The sequence below is a fragment of the Anastrepha ludens genome, chromosome 2 (assembly GCF_028408465.1).
Source record: "Anastrepha ludens isolate Willacy chromosome 2, idAnaLude1.1, whole genome shotgun sequence".
Lineage (NCBI taxonomy): Eukaryota > Metazoa > Arthropoda > Insecta > Diptera > Tephritidae > Anastrepha > Anastrepha ludens.
In genome coordinates this window covers 107,429,958-107,452,899 of record NC_071498.1, presented here as the reverse complement: position 1 = coordinate 107,452,899, position 22,942 = coordinate 107,429,958, and the positions used below count along the sequence as shown (strand labels likewise).

Sequence of the window (22,942 nt, the reverse complement as noted above, 5' to 3'; positions counted from 1 at the left end):
ATGGAAAATGTAAGCGAAAATCACAAGGCATACAAAATAGTGAAAATTGTGGAAATGCCATAGCAGAAAACAACAAATACAAGTAATACATTGTTAGGCACAAATATGTAGCACCCAATAGGTGGGCATACACGTGTGTGTGTGGGTGTGTATGTAGAGTTGCGCCAAATTGTGGTGAATTTAAGTTGATTCGAGTTAAGTTTGTAGATATGAAATTGAAGAGAAAAAGTTGAAAGGCAAAAGTTTTGTTAGTTAAATCATTAAAAAGTTTAGTGCCACACCCGTACAACAAAAATTGCAGCAGCAATAAAAACACAAAGCAACCCCACTCACATACGTATACATACACAGCCACATGCACACTTAGACAGGGCCATAATAAGCGCGCCCTGGCCACAGCTCAGAACGTGTACGTTCCATGTGAAACATACAGAATTCCAGGGAATTTATGCATACACACACGCACTTGCTTGCATAAACACATAAACACATTTTCATTCCATGTAACCAAACAACCACTTTGTGTGGCGTACGTTGTTGTGCGAGACGTGACGACTGAACTTATTTCATACATTTCCTTACGTACCTACGCACACAATCACACAATCTTTTCCGCATCCTCGCAAGTGTTTAGGCAACGAACGAAACTCATTAAGTTTGTGCTCATCACATTATTCTTTACTGTAATTTAACATTTTATTGTTTGTTGGCGAAATGCTAGTCGGTACAGGGTTATACAATTTTAAATTTCGAAAGTAGTTTAGGAAATATTGATGAAACTTTTTTCTAAATTTTTATAGACTACGGAATTAAGAGTGAAATGCAACATAATTCTAATGGCGGCACGGAGCTTCTTCGCAGAGCTTCATTTCAAAGAGGTATATCAGGAATAATTCTCTAAATGTTGGCTTTCGAATGCCAAAAAGTGGTTAAATTGTTAGCATAAGCACACTTTCGCACCTAACGACTTTATGCGAGTCCTTTGTAAATACTCTTATCCATAAATATTTCTTAAAATCATAACTAGAAAATTTTTAATTAAAGAACAGCTATAAATACAAGCTGCAGAAGTGTAGAGATATCTTTATGCACCTTCTGTTAAAAAAGTAACCGGCTTTTTCCGCAAAAATTAATTATATTTTATTTACTTTAAAATAATTGCAGATGAGAAAATTTTCCTATTGAAGAAGTTTTTAATAAGCGAAACCTCGAAATATATGCAGTGTACCAGGAAGATGTCTTAGAAGGCGTGGTGAAGTAGTTCAGCAGTACTCTCTTCAATGGAGAGCGTTTGGTCTTCCAGCAAGATTCCGTTCCATCCCATAAAGCAAAAACCACCCAGCAGTGGCTCAAAAATAACATTCCTGGGTTCATAGCCACAGAAGATTGGCTGTCTGGAGGTCCAGATCTGAATCCATTGGACTACGGTTCGTGGTCAGAATTGGAGAACATAGCTTGTCGAAGACCTCACAGAAATTTGTCAAGTCGCAAGCAATCTTTGGTTCGAGCATTGACATCAAAATCCATGGAAACCGTGCCTGCTGCAATAGTTGAATGGCCTAAACGTTTGAATGCTAGTGTAAAGGCAAATGATGACACTTCGAATTAAAATTAAACTAAAACTAATACAAGAACGAGTACTAGCTGCCAGGGCCTACAACTCGATAGTTAGATAGAACAGTCTGTGTTATTATTAGCAAATCATATTAAATCTTAGTAGTTAAGTTACAATCTTTCAAAAAATTATTTAAAGTAGTTATATTGGTGATAGAAATTGTAGCCAGCAGAGCAGAAGGTTTGGTGGATCTGAAGTGTTTTTTCCTGAAACTTTCCAAGGTGCGACAATCGTTTAAAAGATGGTCAGCTGATGCGTTATTATCACAAAATGGACATTGTTGTTGGGTATCTCCTGTGAGGAGGTGTTGGTGTGTAAGTTTAGTATGTCCGATTCTGAGTCTGGCGAACTGGCTTGATAAATATCGAGGTGTATTGCTTGGGTATAGAGATGGTTCGCGCCTGGCGTTGAATTCAATATACCGATGCCTAAACGTATACCAACGTAGAATCTCTTTTGCCAACAAGTGCTACTTTGGACTAAGTAGGCAATTGAGTAGTAAAGTCCTCTCTCGACGAACAAAACTAACATTACACAAGGCTTTCATCATACCCGTCCTAACATATGGTATTTATAGCGGAGAAGCGTGGACGATGACAACATCCGATGAAGCGACGCTTGGAGTGTTCGAGAGAAAGATTCTGCGTAAGATTTTTGGACCTTTGCACGTTGGCAACAGCGAATATCGCAGACGATGGAACGATGAGCTGTATGAGCTTTACGACGACATAGACATAGCGCAGCGAATAAAGATCCAGCGGCTACGTTGGCTGGGTCATGTCGTCCGAATAGATACAAACGCTTCGGCTCTGAAAGTATTCGATGCGGTACCAGCTGGTGGTAGTAGAGGAAGAGGAAGGCCTCCTCTACGTTGGAAAGATCAGGTGGAGAAGGACTTGGCTTCACTTGGTGTGTCCAATTGGCGCCGGTTAGCACGAGAGAGAAACGACTGGCGCGCTTTGTTAAACTCGGCCAAAATCGCGTAAACGGTTGTCGTGCCAATTAAAATGAAAAAACGTATACCATTCTGTCAGTTTAATCGAGTCAAAATTGGTTTTTTTATATGCCTATTTAAATCATTCTCTGAATAAACTCGAAACAATAAGCTTGTTGCTGGCATAAGTCGAGCTGTTTCGTCGGCTCGGTCGTTGCCTCGGATGCCTTTATGGCCGGGTACCCTCTTTCTCTTTTATCTACCTTTTATCCATATAATATTTTGATACATTTTTGACGATTCCACAATAATCACACTAATAAGGCGTTTAGCGCTAATAATTGTCTTCCATTTCTGAAAACCGATTGAGAAAGTATTGCCTAAAGGTCAGGGCTATAGGCGGGATATTCTAAAATTCTTATGTTTTTCGGTGTCAAAAACTCGTTTATTGCTTTGGAGCATGAACGTATGCACGTCATGCGGGAAAATCCACACCTCATCGAAATTATCATCAAAAAAAGTAATAAGCACTTCGTCTAGAAGTTCTAAATATGTACTTGGCACTACACTTTTTGGTGGATATGAAACATAAGACGATTTACTTTTGACACAAATGGTAGCCATGAGAATTTGCACAATACCAGCAACAAATGTGGAATAATTTTCATATGAGACACCGTTTTAAACATACGCGTACAATCAACGAAGATGTTGGAACATTTTTCTTTTATTGTTTTAGTAGATATCATCGTGACCATTTTGGTCTTAAAATTTTTCCGTGCGGCATATGATAGCTAAAATTTTGATAAACCATAATTTGGGGGCTCATTTTCTTGGTTTTTGCAATCTTATATGCTAGTTTTTACTTGTCAATCAGCTGAAGCGAATTTCGTTTTGGTTTGGTTTTAATAGAGGCAATGCTGCCGCGAATATCACCCAACGGCGTCGCTCCATTCGAAAAAATTCAGTCAGCGATTTGGTTATGCTTATACAAGGTGGCGGAAAATTAATCTACACTACACTAACGGAAAATGTATATTACAATAATAATTGTTGCAAATCGCGTCGTACGCCAATCCTATTTGATGCTTGTGAACTTGACAGCGGCAGTATACAAACAGACTAACAAGCAGCACGTAAAAATAAGGACTTCATCACTCAAAATCATTGCTTTTTATTGAGTAAAAAGTGATTTTAAAAGAAAGTTAATTAAATTAATTTTTCGCCACCTTATATTTTAACGCTTTCAATCAGTGGTAAATCGAAAGAAGACCTTGCGGTCGGAAATGAGTTTGAAAAATGCTTTGATTACTAAATTATTCGTTGGCATGCAGAAGTGCATTGCAATAATTTGTAGGCGTGAAATAAACTTAAATGAAGAATAAATATTTTGCGCTCCAATCACCATTTTTCAGTGCTTTTGAGGCAGATGTATGCCGCGATTTAAGTAGCAATGAAATAGTAAATTCTTCAGTGGCAACTGGTCGGTCATTCAAACTGATTAGAGTCAGCTTTTTGAGTTCTGTAGCTCAGTATTTGCTTTGTTTGTTAATAACCAGTTGATGCAGGTTGATTTACACAGCCAAATGATGTTAGCGTATTTCATTGAAAGCATTTTTTTTTCGCAGTTCTACTGAATAGGCCACTAGTCAAGCACATACTTTGAATTTCGATTTCCCATTAAAACTTTGTTAATGTGATTTTTCAATAAACCAACAAATGCGAATGCTAATCGTAGATAAATTTCACTTATTGACAACGCAGAAATCTGTAGATAATTGCGTTGTGTGCCCACTTGTTAGGCAATGCTTCCACAATTTGTAATATTTCTCACAAAAGTAGCAAAGCAATCTTGAAAAGCTACCGAAAATTGAGGTCAGATATTTTCCGATTTTGAATTCCAATCAAATGGGCACAAACCTAAGCTAATTCAGTGTTGACCAAATGCTGAAATGATGGCAAATAGTGGAAAAGTTCCTATAATGCGATTAAAAGGAAACACACACACGCACATATATATGTGCATGCACACGCAGCTAACTTACCAACAATTTATGTAGATAGAAAATCGGATTGCAAATGTAAACACAAAAATGCAAAGCTAAAGCTGTAACAACAACAAGCAGCTGACAAGTTGTATAACTAAAATGGCTGGACGCGTTGGAGGCTCAGCGTGAGCAGGCGGCTGGTTGTGTGGACACTTGACTCTGTACATCCATACAAACACACATAGCAGTTCGGTTGCCCCGCTGTTGGGCCATTTGCTTAAGCTGCCAACTTACAAATTCGTTATGTTGCATTGGTTAGAGGTTTGCTGTGTAGCTGCTCGTCGTCGCTGGTCACTGGTAGTTGCCGGTCGCCAATTCGTTTATGTAATTTGTATGCAAAAGAACGAGGTTGCACACAGATCTAGAATCTAACAAATGTACTCACACCAGTAGTTGCTTGCATTATTACTCGATTACTCGATTCCCATTTACACATTTCAACACATGATTTGCATTTGGAGAGCAAACTTTTTGATTTTCATGAGATTTACGATGGCAAATTGCAAATTTTTTGTTTGTACAACACATACTTGCATAATCGCACAAGCTCAGGCACACACACACACCCACACACACATGCACTTACTTATATTCACACGCATTGCATTCACTTAGTGAGTAGTTGCTTGCTACATGCTGGCCGTTCAGCTCTTCTAACGGTAATTAACTTACATGATGCACTGTGGCTTTCTGGCTGATGGTGTTGGCTTTGTGCGGAACACCGTTCTTTTTACTCTTCGCCGCCAGACTAGGCGGTAGACCGCGCGTTGCCGCAATATCCTCATAATCGGATGATGGGCTGGGCGAGAGTGATGGTGACTGACCCATGCCGCCGCTCAGTGTGCGATAGCGGGCGGTGCAGTTGTTGGTGCCGATCTGGAAAAACGTATAAATATAATGCAATGCTCAGATTGAGAGGTAGGAAAAAGTAGTAGTACGATTTTGGTTAGTAAATTGCAGACAAATTTAGATTGGCAGCAAATTTTTGTGTGAAGGTATGATGCGAAAAATAGCTGAATAGTTGCGTAGTCGAATACAGAAATACGTTGCAAAGAGACGGAACACCTGCAGACTAGTGACGAACTAGTCCTTAAATGCTGCTAATGTTTTAACGCTACAATGCAGGAACCTAAGCAGTTGTGAATTGGGAGTTCATACTGGTTTGTTGGTATTAAATTACACTAGTTTACATAAAAAAAGTACTTCGTTAAAAAGTTTATTTAAAGAGAAATTTCTGTCAATCGGAATAGAATTTTTGGAGTTACCAAGGTTTAAAGTCAAGTATTTATTTTTTGTCCAAAAAGACTAAAAAAAAATAAATAATTGGCGCGTACACTTCTGTTAGGTGTTTGGCCGGGCTCCTCCTCCTACTTGCGGTGTGCTTGTTGATGTTGTTCCACAAATGGAGGAGCCTACAGTTTTAAGCCGACTGCGAACGGCAGATATTTTTATGAGGAGCTTTTTCATGGCACTCATACACTCGGAGGTTTGCCATTGCCTGCCAAGGGGCGACCGCTATTAGAAAAATGTTTTTATTAATTTTGCTTCCACCGAGATTCGAACCAACGATCTCTCTGTGAATTCCGAATGGTGATCACGCACCAACCCACTCGGCTACGGCGGCCGCCAAAAATACTAGTTTGGAGAAAATAAGTCCATTATTTTCTCGGTAGATGGTTGTAGTTTATGCTCGTTATCGAGGGGACATTTCACACTAAAAAATTCATTTGCTGTTTTTGTTCCATTCAGTGGTCAACAAAGTCAACAAAGAGAAAATTCGGTACATTTTACAGTTTTTCTTTGATAAAAGCGAAAATGCAAGCCAGACCGCTGAAATTGTGAATGGTGTTTATGGTGCCGATACTGTAACAGCTAATTACCAATTTTGGTTTCGTCGATTCCGTTGTGGCACTTTTGATCTTAAAGAAAAAGTCGAGAATGTCGAAAATGTTGATAGAATCACTGAAATAATCAAAGTTGACCGGCATGAGAATTTTTAGCATCGCCCAGGGGCTGCAGATCCACCACAAAACAGTTCTAAGCCATTTGCACAAAAGGCTTACGCAAAAATAAGGGATTTATTTTTCCACAAACTTATATAATTTCCACTAAAAGAGTGAATATGGAAAACATTTAAATCAACGCAAAGAGCTGGAAAATGCCTTCCGAATAATATTCATAAAAAGTTACTTTTATTCGCTTCTCTGGAGTTTGTTTTGGCAATAATTTCAATAGAAAATAGGTTTTTTGCCTATATCTCGAAAGCGCTTCTTTGGCGCTCACACCCTTTATTGGGTGCTCCTCCTCCTATTTGTGGTGTGCGTCTTGTGAACTGTAAGCCGCCTATGGCAGATTGTTTTTTATGAGAAGCTTTTTCATGGCAAAAATACACTCAGAGGTTTGCCATTGCCTGCGAATTCTATTAGAAACAATTTTTTCTATTATTTGGCGTTTCATGCCTGGGGTTTCGTACCTGTATACTTCCGAATAGTAGTGGCACACGAGGCCTTTTGACTACGGCGCACGAAATGAAACTTATGCTTTTGTTCAGCGACCGAAAATTCATGTAAAAAATACTTTGTTAACGAAGTACCGCTTTTTAAGAAAATATCTGAATGCTAGTGCTATTTTACCATAAAAAATTATTTATGGCAATTTTTGCAGAAGAAGTGACATGGTGCCATGATTTGAGGTATCTGCTTAATTAACCTTAGACAGAGGGTGGCAGAATCTTAAAAATAGTTTCGTAGCTACGTATTTTTTTTACCCATAAACTTGTTCTAAGTTATTGAAAATTTCGCCTAATTATAGACATAAAATAATCATTGATTTAAGGCACAAATTAGATAGCTTGTATGTTTCTTCACCAAGAAAAGAAATAACTCACTTTGTTATTTCTATGTCATATCAAAAATTTCTGATACTTACAATATTTTATTCTAATTTATTTAAGCTGGCCACGTTTTGTTATAATTTAGAGCCAATACCAGTACCAATACCAATACCGGCATGACAAATATTTGGACAGTTAAAACTAAGTGACTTTCAAAATAAGTTCTTTAAGTAGCTACCAGCTGGTTGTGGCATTTGTAGAAGACTTTTCCTTAGATGTTAAACTTAGGTGTAACTGTGGAAAATTTGGGAAAATTTACTACCGACGATTAAGTAGACTTAGGAGAATTTCTTCGTAGAGCAAACCTTCTTTTACTTATATATAAAATATATATACTCGTAATTGACACGTACACCCTTTTTGGGTGTTTGGCCGAGCTCCTCCTCCTATTTGTGGTGTACGTCTTGATGTTGTGCCACAAATGGAGGGACCTACAGTTTTCAGCCGATTCCGAACGGCAGATATTTTTTTTATGAGGACCTTTTTCAAGGCAGAAATACACTCGGAGGTTTGCCTTTGCCTGCCGAGCGGCGACGCTATTAGAAAAATCTTTTTCTTAATTTTGGTGTTTCACTGAGATTCAAACCGACGTTCTCTCTGTGAATTCCGAATGGTACCCTTTATTTTTAATAAGACATCCACAAGCTGTTTTAGGTAAAGCAAAAGTAGATCCACCACTTTTTTTCTTGGATGGTTTTAGTGATTTGTGTCTTGCGTGGTTTAAGTGCAATCGATTTACATAAGAAGTCATTAGAAAAACGAATTTCGTATGAAACAAACTACTGAAACAGTTTTGTGACTGCTTGACTCAGTTTTATTTGAGCGTCTGTCAGAGATAGACACCAGCAAAGAGTAAAAACGTTACATTTTGAAGGACCTCTTCGATAAAGGGGAAAACGCAAACTTGGCACCTACTAACTTGAAGCTGTGTTGTCAACAGTTGGACCGTCTAAAGTAAGCAATTGCCAAAACGGGCCAGACCAAACACATCGAAAGCAACTGGCCAGCAAGTGTGGGAGCATGGCTTAGAATTCTTATACATCGACTTTGTAGGCCGTATCTGAAACAAAGTGATTATCATCTGTTGCTATCAATGGCGAATGATTTTTCTATTAGACAATTTGTCTCATTGGAAGCTAGTGAAAATGGACTTTTTCAGTTCTTTGTCAATGGGATCAGAGAGCAGAATTAAATCATTTTCAAAATGGCAAACAAGTCATAGAAAATAATGCTGCACCCTTGACTTAAAGCGGATCATTCTAACTATGCTAAATGCAGACTTGGTGGTCATGCAAAAAAAAGGGATTATTTTTATATTGTATTATTCTAAATTTATTTCAAAATATAAATATGCGTACGTATTTTAAATTTGAATACTAATACATAGCCCGATTTTTCTAGAGCAATCTATCGCACTTTCCACTTGACTCGCTCTGAAAAGTTTCTGAATCAGCTTACGAGTTTTCTGTCTTCTGTCATCGCGTAGTTATGTTTATAATTTCCGGTTGCGCCAATTGCTCCATTTAGCATCAGTTGGGAGAACGAGAACTTTTCTCAAAAACGAACATTTGTATGGCAGGGTATATACACATGAATATAGATACGCATACTCCCCCCTCAACACAACCACATACATTGGTGTTGTGAGGTGGTACATGACGTATGAGCAACTTTTAAATGGAAATAAATGAGTTAACCGATGATTGCGGGACAAAACGATTGGCATAGGAATAAACAAATTAAAGTCGACAAAGAAAAACTAGCTTGCAGCAATACATTGCAAAATTTTATGTGCATATACACACATACACACAACCATATGTATACTCGTACCTGATGACAGCAAGGCGCAATTGCAACGGCAACAGCTGCGGCAAAAATCACAGCACATAGTGCAACAAATTCACAAAGTTGTTTTAAAAGCTTTTCGAAAAAAATGTGTAGTTTCTATTTGTAATTTTATTGCTTTGCTTTTGGATTTTTGATTTTCTTTATGCTCTTTGCATTGCTCTGCAAAGTTGTGCTGCAGTTAGAATGCGACAGCGGCTGTGCCAAATTGAATGAATGGCTCACGAATGGAGAAATCATTGCTTGCTGCCTGCGAAACGGTAAAATAGCAGCAAAAGTTTGTTGTTAAAGTGCACTTAATCAATTTAGCGGCCGCCAACAGCTGCCACCACACGTTAGTAAAATGTTGGCCGCTAACCAGCTGTTGGCTGCTGGCTCCTACAATGCTGACTGCATCCAATGACAACTCAATATGGTTTTGCTATTAGCGCAAATGACGAAAAAGTGCGCACAGGTTGACTGTCTCATTGCTATTTGCTTCTGTTGTTAGTTGTTTTATAATTTTTTTTATCGCCTTTGCTGCCTGTTGGCATGTTTGCTATGTTTTTCTTGACGCAAAACTAATTTCAGCTGTTCAATTTGTTCCAAGAAGTTTGCGAAACTTTATAAAATTATTTTCTATTATTTATATTTACTTACCGACACAGCACTCAGACGTGAGGTGACACTTTGGAGATCCGATATTGAGCCCGCGTAGTCACCGCTTTCGCGATCATGAGATCTAGAGAGTAATAAAAAATGTGTGCATAAGTATGAATTAAATTCAAAATTCAAAAGTATATAAGTATTTTCTTAAGAAATTTCCAAGGAGCCGCAGAACTTGCTCGATTCTTAGATTAAGTTTCGAATTAACATCCATTTTATATGTACAACTTTTTTTGAATAAATATGCGAATTTTTCGTTATTGTGAAACGATTTGGGTCGTGTTGCTAAGTTGCAAATTTTTTTCGACGAAGAGTAAACATAAACAACAACATGTTTATGATACAATCATGAATAATGTTAGCCATGGAACTCGTTGATTGTTTTTCTTGGATGCTCCTGGGGGAACAGGAAAGACCTTTTTGATTTCATTGATATTAGCAACAATTCGATCAGATAATAACGTTGCATTGGCACTCGCTCCTTCCGGAATTGCGGCTACATTACTGGAAGGCGGTCGCACAGCACATTCTGCATTAAAGTTGCCTTTGAATATGCAGGTAAATGAAACACCAACATGTAATATTTCGAAAACATCTGGAATGGCAAAAGTTCTTAAAGTATGTAAGCTCATCGTATGGGACGAGTGTACTATGGCACACAAGAAACCATTGGAAGCACTTGATAGAACTTTGAAAGATCTACGAGGAAGCCAAACAGTCTTTGAGGTGCCATGATTTTATTGGCTGGAGACTTCAGGCAAACATTACCTGTGATCCCAAAATCTACGGCTGCAGATGAAATCAATGCATGCTTAAAATCATCGTTTTTAGGGAGACATGTAAACACGCTTACACTTGCTACAAACGTACGTGTTCAACTACAGAACGATCTGTCAGCAGCTGAATTTTCACACCAATTACTGAAAATCGATCCAACAGGAATGATTACATTGCCTAACAATTTCTGCACTTTTGCACAGTCAAAAGAGGCATTGATACAGAGTGTATTTCCAAACATAGTTCAACATTACAAAAACCATGATTGGCTCAGCGAAAGAGCAATTTTAGCTGGGAAAAATAAGGAAGTCAATGATATAAATGCTATTTTGAATCAAATACCTGGTGACATAGTTGCATATAAGTAAGTCAATGGACACTTTTACTGATCAAGATGCTGTCGTAAATTATCCAACTGAATTCTTAAACTCACTAGATTTGCCAGGCCTACCACCTCATAATTTACGATTAAAAATTGGAGCACCGATTATTATGCTGCGCAACATTAATGTGCCACGACTTTGCAACGGTACCAGACTCGCTGTGAAGAAGCTAATGGGTAACGTTATCGAAGCAACAATTTTGAAAGGGAAGTACAAAGGAGAAGACGTTTTGATACCCAGAATTCCACTGATTCCGACGGATTTACCATTCGATTTCAAACGTTTGCTGTTCCCTATTCGCCTTGCCTTCGCTATGACAATTCATAAGGCGCAAGGACAGTCTCTACAAATATGCGGTATTAATTTAGAATACCCAATTTTTTCTCATGGACAATTGTATGTATGTAGCTTGCTCACAAGTAGGCAAACCATCGTCATTATTCATTTACGCGAAAGATGGAAAAACCAAAAACGTTGTCTACCAAAAAGTGTTACAATAAAGTTCGAATGAAATTCTATCGAAGAATTTGCTTTGTTTCGTATTAATTTTATTCTCTTTCAGCAAATCATTGAATTTATCGCCTAGCGAAGCGGGCGAGGGTACGCTAGTCGTGTATAAAAAATATATACCATACATATATAATTGGCGCTTATACCATTTTTGGGTGTTTGGCCGAGCTTCTCTTCTTATTTGTGGCGTGCGTCTTGATGTTGTTCTACAAATGGAGGGACCTACAGTTTTAAACTGACTCCGAAGGGCAGATCTTTGTTTTATAAGGAAATTTTCTTTGGCAGGAATACACTCGGAGGTTTGCCATTGCCTGCCGAGGCGTGAGCGCTATAAGAAAAAACTTTTTCTTAATTTTGGCGTTTCACGGAGATTCGAACCAACAGTATGTATGCCGAATTCCGAATGGCAGTCACGCACCAAACCATTCCGCTACGGTGGTCGAATAGAATATTACAGAATAACTTTTATAAATATCCAAAGTAAAAAATAATATTCGTACAGCTATTTTAGTAAACGAATTAAACAAAGTTACATAAGTTCTAAGTGACCTCCTTTCATTTCCCAGCAGTCACAACATCTTTGTAGAAAGGGCATTCAAATTCTTTCTAAGACCCATTCAGTGGTTCAGATTTGTGGGTTTCATTAATTGATTCGTAGCTACACTTTTTGAAGGCTAATTACCGTGATACTATAGACAAATTCTTTCAAATATCCCCACTAAGGAAACCTGCACGGTTAAACGCAAGCGATCTCACAGGCCATTTTGGGACTAAGGAATAGGTAATTTCCCCTCTCTTATTCAGGAAGTAGAGGGAAGCCAAAAAAGATAATACAGGGAACATCTACCGGGTTTATCGGAATCAATGATCGGCAGCTTTAAGGAAAACAGATTGAAAGATTGTGTGGAATTAAATAGAATTAATTTTAGTTCATCATCGGGATTATATTATAATATGGAATTGTAGATTGAATCCTTATCTAACTAGCCTGGTAATATACTCCAATAAGATTTGTAGGGTCTGTAGGGAGGAAGATGAAGCCGCCAAACATGTGCTGATGTCGTGCGCAGGACTGATGCATTAACAGCATAAACACCTGGGTAGACATATTCATCCGAGCAGCAAATAAAACTCATAAATACAAAAATTTATTGACGAAGTTGGGCTCAGAGGAATTATCTGAATCCGTGAAGGAGGAAAAAGCAGGTCATCATACGGCAGCGCCTTCATGCTGGAACCACATTTGTGTCTATTCAACTTATCGGATAGCAATAATCTGCAGTCGGATCTTTATGTGTATAAAAAAGCATTAAAGCAACAGTTTGAACTAAAGTTGGTTTACACTAATCAGGCTTAGCTTGTTCATCTTGGTTTAAAGTTCGTCTAGTTTCATGGTTATATTTGGAAATATCTGGGTTGAATTGCCGACAACTTTTAGTCCGCCACTTCAATCCTAGACTAAAATAAAATCCACACTTATGAGAGAATATGAAAAGTGTTTACCAAATTCGTTGTGTATCAGTTGAATTGGCCAAGCTGTGTCCGCCATTACAAAAGAAAAGCCGGAGTAAATTACCAGGCCTGTAGTCTTTGCATGATAGGAGAATCTACTTCTCATGCAGATAGGAGAATCTACAACGTTATTAATGGAAATATCAATTATAATCGGCCAGCTAATCACGTTCCAAATTATATTTCACAATACACTCAAATAAATTAGGCGTTGAACGAACCTCTCATGCGATGTGACCGATTGGGTAATATCTACTGTGACACTAAGATGATTTTTAGCAGACTAAAATGAATAAATAAATAAAAGAACAGGTTCCCCTATTACTGTACTTGTTCCGTGTAATAAGACCAGTCTAGTAGATAATATACATAAATAACAAATGTCAAATGCCGAACAGTTAAAAATGCAAGCGATAAAAAAATGTTTTCAAAAAAAATATTTTTTATGTAAGACTTTTAATGAGCATGTCTCTGAATAATGAATGCTTGATTTAACTTTTACCAACTATCAATCGAGTTCATCTCGCAGTCAATGAGAGAAGTAGACCACCAACGCTTCCACTCCTTTCGAAAAGGGCTGAGCAACCCAATAAACAAAAATATTCACAACATTTGCGAAAGACTTCAGCGCCTTTAAGTTGAGCACATACAACATATTACCCTGAGATGACAGAAAGTGGATGTGAGGAATATTGGTGTGTGGTGCTTGGCTAAGTGCAAGGTGAGGCAGAAAAGGATTACAGTGGCTGCATAAAACTAGCAAACTCACGAAAGATGATGATTGGTACTGGTAGAAATGGTGAAAAAAAAAACTGTGAATGTGTGCGTCAATAAGCTTCAATTTCATTTTATCAATTCAAGAGAAGAGATGGAGCGAAATCTGTATTGTAAAGAATTGCAAAAAAACCAATATATGCTGGCCGTATCAAACGACTGAGTAGCCAAAGGGAAGAGGATCAAAATAGCAATAATAACCCAAATCAACTGTCGACAAAGCTTTCGAAGTCATCAATTTCATATTGTTACGCACAAATACGCACGCAGACACAACACAACCAAACACACAATTGGTCAGATGAAAACGCACTCGGCCACACAAATGCATTTAGATAAGAGCTTTGTTAGTGAAGCGCAAATGTGTAGATGGATAGAGAAGAAAGGAGCGCATAAGCGCACAAAGCTTACATAAAGTGTGAAACTAATGAGAAATCGAAATCGTATATTGGCACTTTCCGAGAGAACAGCAGAACGGCAGCCGGATACCAACGGGAAAGTTGAAGTGAAAGTCAAACTGAGGAACACGCTTTTGCTGCTACTAATAACAACAGCAAAAAAAAAAAAGAAAAACATGGACGAACGTGAGTGCGGAATGCTGAATGCTTGTGATTTGCGATAGCCAACAGACAATTCGAGACACGCAAACACACACTCAATCAAAGTTATTCGAGTATTTTATAGAATGCTGGCGTGTGTGTGTGACTGTGTGCAAAGACAAAAGTGTGTGTGCGGTTGCATGTGTTATTAGGCGAGTGTTATCCTTTTTCGTAGTTTTCCACACGTACGCATTCAAATGGACTAGTTGGCAGTTAAGGTGGTAAGCACTGGCAATTGGAAGTAGAATCAAGCAGAATCAAACAAAGCAACGACCACTGTGTGCAGTGTTAGTTACTTATAAATGAAACCATGTAGCATACGTACACACGAGTCAATGGCCGAAATCGAAGTGTGACTGAAATGGCCAAATCCAAGGAGAATATGGTTACGACGCCGAAGTAATCAAAAACTTTGTACGATACTTTTCATGAGATTTTATTCGAACCGACAAAACGAATGGGACTGTGAACTCGATAATTTCAGTTTTATGTGTATTTTTTTTTTATAAATACATACGAGTATGTGGCATTAAGGCGCGTAGCTGTTTAAAAAATGCAAAAGCAAAGTAGCAAAGTCTATAAAGATGTTTCTTTTTACGACAGCAGCGATGAATTCTTCTTTTATTTTATTCTTTTTTAATTTTAAATGCAGTTTGAATACACGCAAAAAATAGCCTTACCAAACATTGGTAGATTTCAATCGAGGCTTTTTTTTCCAAGTCACCTACGTATTCGGAACTTTTCAATTTATGGTTGAAGCTGCTATTTAACACCTACCTTGAATAGAAACACATTTAGGAGCTTTTTTGAAATAAAGGGTAATCTTGATGGTATTCCAAAATAAGACACTTTAAAATTTAGATGCTTTTAGGTTCCACTCGTTTACTCAAAATGCCGCTCTTAGCAATGGCATATAAAATACTTGAAAAATTACATCATTAAATGCCCACCATGAGCGTCTACAAATAAAATCTGCCCAACAGTAGATTCATGAACGCCTAATTGTGGAGAACGACAAGACATCGATGTTGAAGTTTGTCCAGCGACATTACTAGCGCTACAGCAGCAATTTTCTTAACAGAAAAGAGAAGATAAAGTTCTTCATATGGTGGATGGAAATGGATCCAACAAAAAATTTACAAAGAGAGATGAGCGTTGTGGGTATTCGACAAAGAGCACTGACCAAATTATTAGAGAAATTAGTTCTAAAGTACCTCGATGGATAGCCTATTCCGTTCTTAAAACCTACAGTAATATTGCCAGGCAGAAATTATAAAAAGCGCATCGCTATTCTTGGTTTAAAATAAGCAGACACTACTGAAATTCGAATAAATGCTAACCGATAGGAAAAAAGTAACTATGATATCTCACTCGCGTTATTTAATTCAGTTTCAATATTTATTATAAAAATAGTCCATTCACAAGAGAAGCAATTTCATCCTAAGGGCGCTGATAGGCTTACTTCACTTTAACTGCACCCGCCAAAGAAGCAGGCTTATTTTACAAGGGGAAGATAAAGTTCAAAGCAGCGAAATTATTAAATAAATTGAGATTTTATAGTTCAAAAGTTTGATTGTTTGATTCTAAACAAATGTTAGGTCTACTTTTTAAGCCAACAAATTTATCATGAGCAATTCGAAAATTTTTAGTGCTGAAATTGCTACTAAATGGAAGAAAGTAATTCAGTTGAAAATGGGTGAGAGCAATCACTTACATATTTATATCACTGAGTACTATAACTACCGTAAAAAATATATCAATAAAAATTTTTGTTGTCTAAGTAGATTTTTTTATACTCCATGAACATTGAGAATAAATTTGAGAGATAGAACTAAAAGAATCTAAAAAAACAAGAAACGATTTGTTGAAAATATATCAGTCACAGTTGCTTAAGGTTTCCTTAGTTCAAAGTTTTCTTAGCTAAACTGAGGTCACTAAAAGTTGTGCAAGGAGGTTCAAAAGCAATCGCTTTTTAACTAAATAAAAAAAATGATTCTGAGTGATTATATTATTTTGACTTTTGTGCATTTCATTGTATGTTTGTTTGTATACCGGAGCTGTCGGTTCACGAGTCAAATATTAGTTCGGAGAAAAATAAATCCATTATTTTCTCGGTAGATGGATCTAGTCATCAATATCGATCAAACAATTTAAAGCTTAAGCCCGTTCTCAAGGTGACATTTCACACTAAAAAAATTATTTAGTTCAATTCAGTTGTGAGGTACAGGGTGTTAACAATGGAAGTCAAGAAATTTACATTCAAGAAAATTACATTTTACAGTTTTTCTTTGATGAAGGCGTAAAATGCCAGACAAAGGCGTAAATGCCAGACGAAGGCCAGACCGCTGAAATTCTGAATGGTGTTTATGGTGCCGATACTGTAACAGATAATTGCGTGCAATTTGGGTTTGACATTTTTGATGTTAAAAAAATGTCGGTAATATCGAAGAAGACGATAAAATCACAAAAATAATCGAAGGAGAATCGCCAAGGAGCTAAAAATCGACTATTCAATAGTTTTAAACCATTTGGGCCAAATAAAAATCAAAAATACTGGATTTCTTTTTCCCCAAACTAATATGATTGACGACAACATTTCCAAAAATTATAATATTTCCGATAGAGTGATTCATTTTGGGCGACCTTGTATATCTCCGTAAGGAATTATCTGAGTTTCTTTAAATTTTGACCCAATTTTCAGGATGTACTATACTTTACCAGAGGAGGAAAAAAACTCAATAAAATAGGACAAATTCTAAATACTAAAATTTATTAAGTTGGGCTCAGAGAAATAATCTGAGCTAATGAAGATCTTTCAGGTCGCAGTACTAAGTATTTTCATAATAATAATAATATTAATATCAGAGATGCCAATTTCGAGTTTCCAATATCCCAGAATTTCTGTGTTTTGTAAGTCTCAAAAGTTCCGAAACTATTTAGTAACAAGCACGGGATTTTGGGATTTGTAATTTCGTACGAACCATATGAAATGCAGTCTGGAAAATCCACTATAAGAGCAAGAAAGTAACGCTGACTTTAACTTTTTAATAATATGGGCATATGCTTCAACGTTTTTGTTGTTAATAAAAATCGATACTTACATATGCATGCCACTGTTGGAAAAAGTTAAACAGATTTACTAGATTTTTATTTTAACACTAAGCCTACCGGTATTTTATGTATTCTTATTCCTACTAATGTGGGTCAAATGACCCGTCTTTAAATATTATATATATTATTAAGATCACATATATTTCTCGGTAAAACAATTAGCAAGAGAAGAGTAAATCTTGAAATATACATTCGATGAATTTTTTAATAAAAGTCGTGAAGGCAAACGACGTTTAATAATGTTATTTCTAAGAACTTCTGACAAGAAGTTTAAAATGGGTCATTTGACCCATCCATGGTAGGTTTAGTGTTAATATAAATAAATACGTATCAAAGTCTACTATTTCCTGCTTATTCCTCTTAAATGTTAGGAATTAAAAAATATATGAACCACTTTCAAGCACAAAATAAATTTTTAACTTTTTAAATTTCCTCAACCGATGATTTTCCGACATTCCTTCTGCTAGTTTTTCAGATATGTTAGCATGTAAATGCAATTTTTCTATGTTTGCATGAAAAAGGACCCAAATTAACGCAAACTGTTGCTGCGAAATATATGGGAAAGTCGAAGCAGTTCGTTAGCAAGTGAATAAATCGCTATAAAAAGGTCGGTAACGTTGATGGTTTTCCTGATGGCGGAAGTGCAAGTAAAGTCTCAAAAAAAAGACAAAAAAAAAATTCCCGCATTGTTCTCGAAAGATCCAACTTTAACTTTACATGGAGCTGCTGTGAAATTGAAAGCAAAAGGTGTTGACATATCTCACGGAACGATTCGCAGGCACTGGCTTGCCAATAAACTGAAATATCGCAGTACTTTGGAAAAACCAATGTTGAGTGCAAAACACGTTGAAAAACGAGTGGCATGGGTGAAGGAAAACTTGGACCGCGATTGGAGCAACGTAAGTTTTTCTGATGAATCCTCCTTCTGGGCATTTCCGACGCAAGCCATGTAATTTAGATCAACTTTCTCGACAAATTCGGAAAATTTGAAGGTCCTTTCCGGTAGAATATGCAGAAAAACTAGTGGAAAGTATGCCCCGATGGTGCCAGGCCATAATTGACAATGCAGGAGATTGGACTTGCTACTGAGGTATTTGCATTGAGTATTCTCGACAAAATTATCAATAAATTTGCGAATTCTAGAAAAATCAATTGTTATTATTTAACAGTGACCACGCTCTTATGTAACAGACTGTACCTATTGCCTTTTGTTTTTTTGCTAGTGCAATAATATTCACTTTAACTAGAAAGAATTTGATATTTTAAACGCCCCTTATTTATTATTTATTATATGCCGGAAGGCTCCTCAAACAACAGTGAGTTTTTTCAAGTTAAGTTATTACAAATTAATGAAAATCTAAATCATGTCACTAATCCCGGCAAAATCGGTATTGCAATCGCGACATTCCGGACATTCCCAGGATCGCAAAAATCGAAAAAAAATGTGTATCCCAAGTCTATACATTGCGATGCTGCTTCGAAGTATTTGAACTGAATGAAAGAAATGCTTATTTCAGCATTATTTTTAATATTACTTGATTGAACAAAAGTACTATTGAATACTCTGATGTGAGCGCTCATATTTCCTTTGAGTGAGTTGAGGAGCAGCTGCTTGCTTGAAAATGGTCAACTTTAAGATAAAGATTACCCTATATTCCAGTTCATCACTGTACCGGATGAGGGAGCGAAAGGGTTAAATAACCTCCCTGTAGTTTTTTCAGCTTTCTAGTGAAAAGGTCATTATCTTGATCAAACCACCGCAATTGTAATCAAATTGTGGACTCACTATAAATATGTGCTTATGGGTGTATGGGTGTGAAAAACACACAACCATAACAACAAGAATAACAAAAGCTTTAACATTGCGTTCTTTCGTTTGTCATTGTTGTTTGGCAGGTCTCAATGAATTTCGGGCAATATTTGAAATTGTATAGTAAATGCTGTATGTGTATATGTGTAGGCACGCTATGTGTCAGCCAATTTCGATAAGTAATTTCCGAATTCTATTTTCTGGTGCACAAGCGCAAAATGGCATGGAAAATTACACAAAGTGTGGTGTTATTAAAAGGAGAAAACAAATACAAATACGAAAATGGAAAAAAAAGAAAACTGCTAAAATTTTGTGTAAATAGAAATTCGCACAGTAACGTGCTCTTATTTTGGTTTGATCCAAAATTCCTGAATAACACACCGCAATAAACGCAAAATTGACTATTGAAACGTAACAATAAAAATGGAATAGGACTAAGCAATTGGCGACGAAACCCTTTTTGACACTAAAGCTGTGGTAAATTTCCAAATAAATAATACATCTGCTTGTAGGTTTATGTATGTATGTAAGTATGCATGTATATTCATAGGCAAGTAGTATAAATAATTGTACGTAAGAATGTAGTTATTTACATACACATATACAGTATTAAGTTCCCATAGTATGCAATTTTCTATTTACTTAAGCACACACACGTGCCGTGGGAATCATTCGGGAAGTTGACAAATACATACTTATGCTACATATACATATATACACATATACATATACATATACATGCATATATACGTACATTTATTACCATTATTACAAATTATTTCCAGTAAATTTTGAATGGCTTTGAAAGGTAATGCGACAAGACTTACATTAATTAAAATGCTCTAATTTAAAATTCGTTACGTATTTCTTTTTGAAATGTTATTTAACTGTTATTTATTTACAGCCCGCCAAAAAGCAATGGCAACTCATCACTTTGACCAGTTTTATTTACAGAAAATTACTTTGTGCATACAAACTGCATAATGCCGACAGATAAAAAAGTTAAAAAAAAACAAAAACCAACAGTGTTCTTCAGCAACCGCAAAATTGCATTTTAAAATTTAATAAACCATCATTTTGTTTTTAGATATTCTAATTAGAAAATGTGACACTTGCGGCCGCCGTAGCCGAATGGGTTGGTGCCCACTATTATTCGGAATTCACAGAGAAACACCAAAATTAAGAAAAAGATTTTTCTAATAGCGGTCGCCCCTCGGCAGGCAATGGCAAACCTCCGAGTGTATTTCTGCCATGAAAAAGCTCCTCATAAAAATATCTGCCGTTCGGAGTGGGCTTGAAACTGTAGGTCCCTCCATTTGTGGCACAACATCAAAACGCACACCACAAATAGGAGGAGGAGCTCGGCCAAACACCCAAAAAGGGTGTATGCGCCAATTATATATATATATACCTTCTGCTCAAATATGAACGAGACGTTATCAATAAAACGGTCCGCGGATGACATATGGCAAAAATAAATTTTTTGTTTTTTGGTAGGACTGTTATAAGCTTACATGGCAAATTTCAGCGTGATATGTAACATAGTTTGTTTTCTGTGCTACTGTAAACAAGTCAAGCTCGAGTGTGTTTTTCGAATTCTCTTTTATGACTTCAATTGTCTCAAAATGTTTTCCACGGAGCAGCAACTTGAGCTTGGGAAACAGGAAAAAGTCACATGGAGCCATATCAGGCGAATACGGTGCTTGCGGAACGACATTAACATATTTTTGTTCAAATAATCGCGAACAAGACGTGATGTGTGAGCTGGTGCATTATCGTGATGCAAGAACCATGACTTGTTGTCCCACAATTCCTTCCTTTTAAGACGAATGTTCTCGCGCAAACGCTTTAAAACGTCCAAATAATATTCAGCGTTAACCGATTTTGCGATTTGTGCGATTTTCAAGTACAATTTCCTTTACTTTTCCGATGTTTTCGTCGTTTACTGATGTTGCTGGACGACGTTCATGAGGCAAGTTTTCAACCGATGTACGGCCCTCTTTGAACGATTTGTACCATTGGAAAACACGTGCACGCGATAGAGCAGAGAATAACATAATTTCAAACAAATTCTTTGTTTAACTTGAATTTCCATCGTTAAATTCGAAGAACACACTCGAACTTGACTTGTTTACAGTAGCACAGAAAACAAACTATGTGACATAAAACGCAGAAATTTGCCATGTAAGCTTATAACAGTCCTACCAAAAAACAAAAATTTATTTTTGCCATATGTCATCCGCGGACCGTTTTATTGATAACGTCTCGTTCATATTTGAGCAGAAGGTATAATTAGAAAATATGATAATATTGATGAATGCGGAATTTTCGGATTTTTGTACACAGTTTGACCTTTGAATTCATATAGTTTTAAATGTTGTAGTTAAACGAAGTCAAAATAAATAAAAAAACATATTTTATTTTTTTATAAAAAAATAATGAACATTCAAACAGAAAAAAATCCAAAATTGTTCAAAATGTCAAGGTGCTGTTTTTCTCGCAGGTTGCTTTACATCTTTGTATGTATAAGGTGGCACAAAATTAGTCATCTTATCGAAAGATTTTCATTTTTTCTAAATTTTTGCTTTGTTCATCAATCATATTTGACACTTATGAACTAGACAGCTGCAGTATAAAAACAAACAAGCAATGGAGCGCGTTAAGGTCAGAATAGAGATTTCCATCACTCAACATCTTTTTTTCATTTACCAAAAAAGTTATTCAAAAATTAAATTGTATGATTAATTGTGCGCCATTTTATAGTACATTTCTAAAAATATATGGCCTTTTGTATTTTTCTCTTCTCTGCAATCCTATACTGTTCATCTCATTCCGATTGTAGTTTGAGTTTGTTTGGACCCAGCAGGTGGTGTTTCAATATTTTTAACGCATTGTGCTACTGTAAAATTGTATACTTGTCTATTTCACAAATGCTAAACATAAAAAAAATGTACTGTCTAGAAAACAAATTTACCTAGAGAGTTGAGGGTATTTTTAATATATACCCGACGATGTCGGCACTAACCCACCGTCTTAGAAAGCACAGCGGACGTTAAAACGTTGATAAACGGTTCGAGATACAATCACTTTCGCACACTTTGAAGACGCAAACTCATTAGGGCTCCCAACCTACTTATTACAGTTTGAGGAGTGTATTCCAGTTTGGCATTCAGTTCTAATGCAACTCTACATGACGTTCAGACATAATGCCAATTTTGCTCGCTTTCCACGAAACTTGCCGAATGACTGGCACTAGAATGTGTAGCGATCTCAGAGGGAGCGCAGACTTAGCGTGTGTCCTAGTCCACGAAACATTTCCCTTATCTGGGTTCCTGGGCACAGGAATATAGAGGGAAATGAAATTGTCGATGAGCTTGCCATAAAGGGGTCTGCAGAACTGGTTTCAGCTGCCCCCTTCGCAGACATCGGTGTCCCCTTGGCCGTCGTTAAAGGGAAACTACACAATTATGGTATCCACATTAT

At 36.8% G+C, this 22,942-nt stretch overlaps 1 protein-coding gene across 1 annotated transcript in view; it reads right to left on the bottom strand.

Annotated features, from left to right (window-relative positions):
* Positions 1-22,942, bottom strand: part of LOC128855045 (uncharacterized) — a 105,709-nt gene that overhangs the window by 13,625 nt on the left and 69,142 nt on the right. The window contains exons 10-11 of the mRNA XM_054089627.1: positions 9,978-10,059; positions 5,270-5,473 (exon numbers count right to left, since the gene is read on the bottom strand). Of these exons, the coding sequence (XP_053945602.1) occupies positions 5,270-5,473; positions 9,978-10,059 (286 nt within the window). The remainder of the gene's footprint in view (positions 1-5,269; positions 5,474-9,977; positions 10,060-22,942) is intronic.